This window comes from Aplysia californica, unplaced genomic scaffold, assembly GCF_000002075.1.
Source record: "Aplysia californica isolate F4 #8 unplaced genomic scaffold, AplCal3.0 scaffold00427, whole genome shotgun sequence".
NCBI classification, from domain to species: domain Eukaryota; kingdom Metazoa; phylum Mollusca; class Gastropoda; order Aplysiida; family Aplysiidae; genus Aplysia; species Aplysia californica.
Window position 1 is genome coordinate 123,645 of NW_004797697.1, and position 4,106 is coordinate 127,750.

General features: G+C 40.7%; 1 protein-coding gene across 1 annotated transcript in view; it reads right to left on the reverse strand.

Annotated features, from left to right (window-relative positions):
- LOC101861062 (aromatic-L-amino-acid decarboxylase-like) overlaps positions 1–4,106 on the reverse strand; it is an 18,945-nt gene that overhangs the window by 10,496 nt on the left and 4,343 nt on the right. Inside the window, exons 3-4 of the mRNA XM_035971393.1 lie at positions 2,914–3,048; positions 494–637 (exon numbers count right to left, since the gene is read on the reverse strand). Coding sequence (XP_035827286.1) covers positions 494–637; positions 2,914–3,048 — 279 coding nt within the window. The remainder of the gene's footprint in view (positions 1–493; positions 638–2,913; positions 3,049–4,106) is intronic.

Below are 4,106 nucleotides of genomic sequence, written 5' to 3' on the forward strand. Positions count from 1 at the left end.
TGTGTATGTGTGTGTGTGTGTGTGTGTGTGTGTGTGTGTGTGTATGATATGTGTGTGTATGTGTGTGTGTATGTGTGTGTGTGGTTTTTCTTTGAAACTTGGGAAAGATAATAACAATAAATGCAGACACACACACAAACACATACAAAAACACATACACGTAAACACATACACACATACACACATACACACACGCACACACACATACACACGTACACCCACACCCACACAAACTCGACTGTCAAGGCAACCCGGAAATAGCAGTTCACAAGAGAGTAATGAACATACAAAAGAAGTAGAGGAATAAATGACGATAGTAAGGATTAGGAAATATAAAAGCAGCAGTCCCCCATTGCAGTTTAAGCACAGCTACGAGCATGACATTGATAAATCAGCCCATTTACAATTCTACTGTTCATAACAACATGTTAATTTCCCCCCTTTGGGAATGGCGTCAATGTGTAAGGATCGGGCAAGGTAAATAACTACTCACGAAAAAAGGCACAAGTCCCCTCGCCCTGTCCTTCTCGATAGCTTTGCGGAGCGCGGGGCCCCGGAGAGATCCTTTGGCATCAGTGGACAGCACGTGCATGCGGACCATACTCATGGACGCTGCTTTTGTTACAGAGCAATGGGCCTGCGAGGAGACATAGTGAGGAATGAGTTTTGCACCACTTTTAACCCTATAAAAAAGTAAAGTTGTTCCCGCATCCGATACTCACATTGAAGATTGCCTTGTTAGTGAGACAACTTCCTGGGCCTTCGGCATATTGTGGTAGAGTGGCCAGTTTTCAACCCTATACTGGTACATTGTACATTATGATCAAAGAAAGATACAGTATAGTCACAGAGCATTGGGCCTGGAAGGAGACATAGTGATGGATGAGTTTTGCACCACTTTCAACCCTGTACTGGTACTTTATTTATTATGTTTAAAGAAAGACACAGGTAGAGTTTTAGTCCAAGAGCAATGGTCCTGTGAGGAGATAATAAAATACATGAAGAGCACATGGTGAAAAACGACTGTCGTCACAAACTGGAAATTGTGAAGGTGCTAATTCTAAAAGCTTGTGGACTCGTAAGTTCATACTCGTTTGACTGGAGGTTTATTGTTAAGTGTTGTTGAATGGGAAATCTAACAACAATAATCAACCAATAGTCGAACAGAAATACAGTTATGAGTCAACAAGTTTTCAAAATTGGTACACTCACGATTTTCAGTTTGTGACTAACGTCGTTTTTCCACTCTAGTCTTTGCATGTATTGATGAATGAGTTTTACACCACTTTAAACCGACAGTGGTAACTGTTACATGAAATAATAGTATTATGTAATAATACCTTTTGCCACTAAGACAAGGAGACACAGCGATGGATAGATATATTTACACCCCTTTCAATCCGATACTGGTAATCGTTTAAAAGAAAGATACAGCTTAGGTCCCAGAGCAATGGGCCTGCATAGACACAAAGTAGCGATGAATCAATTCTACGCCTCTTTCAACCTTACACTTGTACTTTATGTTTAAAGAAAAATACATCTTTTGTCACTGAGACATTGGTGGTCTAGTGGTTGTTAGGCTCTCGGACTCGCAACCGTAAGGTCGTAGGTTCGAATCCCGTCAGGGGCCCGACTTTGTGTTCTTGGGAAAGGCACTTTGCACAAATTTTCCTCATTTCACCCAGGTGGAAATGGATACCTGGCAATAGACAGTGAGCAATCTTGTCAATTTGATAGTGTTTGAGCGCGTGAAATCTGCAGTTTGCACTGTATGCTTCCGTGGAAGCCTAGAATGTTTCTGAGTGTTCTCAGAGGGTCTGCTGGGGTAATAATTGTTGTAAAGCGCATAGAGCATATGCGTTAAATAAATGCAATTATTATTTATGGGTTTTACACCATTTTCAACTCGATTTTGGTATTAACTAAAAGGTTTAAAGAAAGATGCAGCTTTCGTCACAGAGGAACGGTCCTTCAGGCAGCTGTATAGCTTTTGTGACCAAACTATGTCCCTATAATGATATATGAAATATAAAGATTAATGGGTTTTACACCCCTCTCAACATGACGCTGCTAAGTGTTAAAAAAAAGATATAGCTTTGATCACTGAGCAATGGCTCTACATTACTCTACAAGTAGCCGAGGTGCCTAGTGATGAATTGATTTTGCACCTCTTTTAACCGGAAACTGAAATAGATTTTTCAAAAGAACGAGGGGACATTGTGTCAGTGCAAAACGGCTTTTTGAAATTTAAGTGAATTAATTAGTTATTCAAGTGGAGACAAATCATATCATAATATTAATGATAATTTATAATTACAGTGGGATGGGGAAAATAACGGAATAATAATGATAGGTTCCGAGGTGTGATAATATATTTAAAATGTAAGTGTTTTAACGCCCTTATCAACACAATTTAGACAAATTAGGAAACGGACTCCAACCCTGCCTGTCACGGTCAAAGCAGGCTTCCAGGGACACACCGTCCTAGCAGACGGACAGACCGAGATCCTCCATTGAAATTCTTCCAACAGAAAGATTGAACTCTGTTTTTCTGCGAGCGACAGCGTGGTGCCTAACTGTTATACCACAGCAGTCCTGGTGAAAAAATGGTGAAATGGTGTAGGTTTAACACCCTTATCAAAACTCTTAAGTTATTTAAGTTATTTAAGAAGCGGGACCTAAGAGTTTAACGTCCATCTCCGAAAGGACCGAACCAAGTGGGAAATTCGTGTTCTGTTAAGTGACTTTCCTAAGGACACAACGTCGGACCGAGCTGAGGCTCGAACCCTCGAACCTGCAACCTCTCGAATACGGGTCCAGTAGCCTAACCACTAAGCTACCGATGTCACAACTTCACCTTACGGGTCCGGTAGTCTAACCATCAGACTCTAGAAGCCACTCAGCAAACCTAACCTGGTCTGATGTGTAGGCTACGAGCTTGTCCAGAAGCTGTCCATCAGAGCAGTCCGGGTAGGATTTCCTCAATCGTTTGATGGTCTGTTTTCTGGCGCACATCATGGTCACGAGAACCACCTCACTGGCAGAGCTCTGGCAAGCAAAACAATGAAAAAGTTCCATGATAATGTTGTTTAAGTTTTTTTTCCCAGCTGATGATGGAGACAATCAGCATGCCCACACTGACATGAAATCTTATGAAGAGGGGCGAGGAAGCATGGAGCACCCCGTCTTGCTAAGACCCCAGTTCTACATCCAAGTAAGTAAGTAAGTGTTTGAGTTTGTTTTAGTAAGCACGACGTCGCAACTACTTACGGTCATATGAGCGCCAGGGAGTGAATGTCAGCAGAGAAGTCCAAAAGAGGAATCAGGCTTACTCTGCTCACCTCTCTAGCCTCAACAGCTTAAAGTCTGCTTCGGCTGTCAAGGCACCCCGGAAATAGCAGTTCACAAGAGAGTGACAAACGTACAAAAGAAGTAGATGAAAAATGACGATAGTAAGGAATAGGAAAGAAAAGCAGCAGTTTCCTGTTGTAGTACAGGCACAGATATGAGCATGCCATTGATGAATCAGTCCATTTAAAATTCTACTGTGTATAAGAACAAGTTAATTTTTCTCCTATAGGAATGGCCAAAAGACACTTCAGCCAGTGGCATCGCCCCGGGTGGCACTCTATGATAATGTTACTGTGAATTTTAAAATAGTTTTTGTTTGAATGTAGGTCAACAGAACGACCTCGCCAGCAGAGTTTAACCCCGAACTTAGGTAATGAAACACTGCGACAACTACTGGGAATTTGTTTTTTTTATAACGTAGTTGTTTTTACGCTCCCATCGACACAATTGACAGAATGTTTTTTTCGTTCTGATAACTAATGTTTAGTTAAAATGTTATACACCTGGAAAGTATTAATCTTTTTAATTCTGGAGAAATTACCTCCTCTAAAAAAAACTATACCAAAACAACAACAACCCCAAACAAAACAAATAAACAACAAAAGCAACAACAACAAAAGCAACAACAACAACAGCAACAACAACAAAAGCAACAACAACAACAACAACAACAACAACAACAACAACAACAGCATCAACATATATTTTGCACAGAAATATGTGGGCAATGCGATGTTTAATTTTTTTTTTTTTTT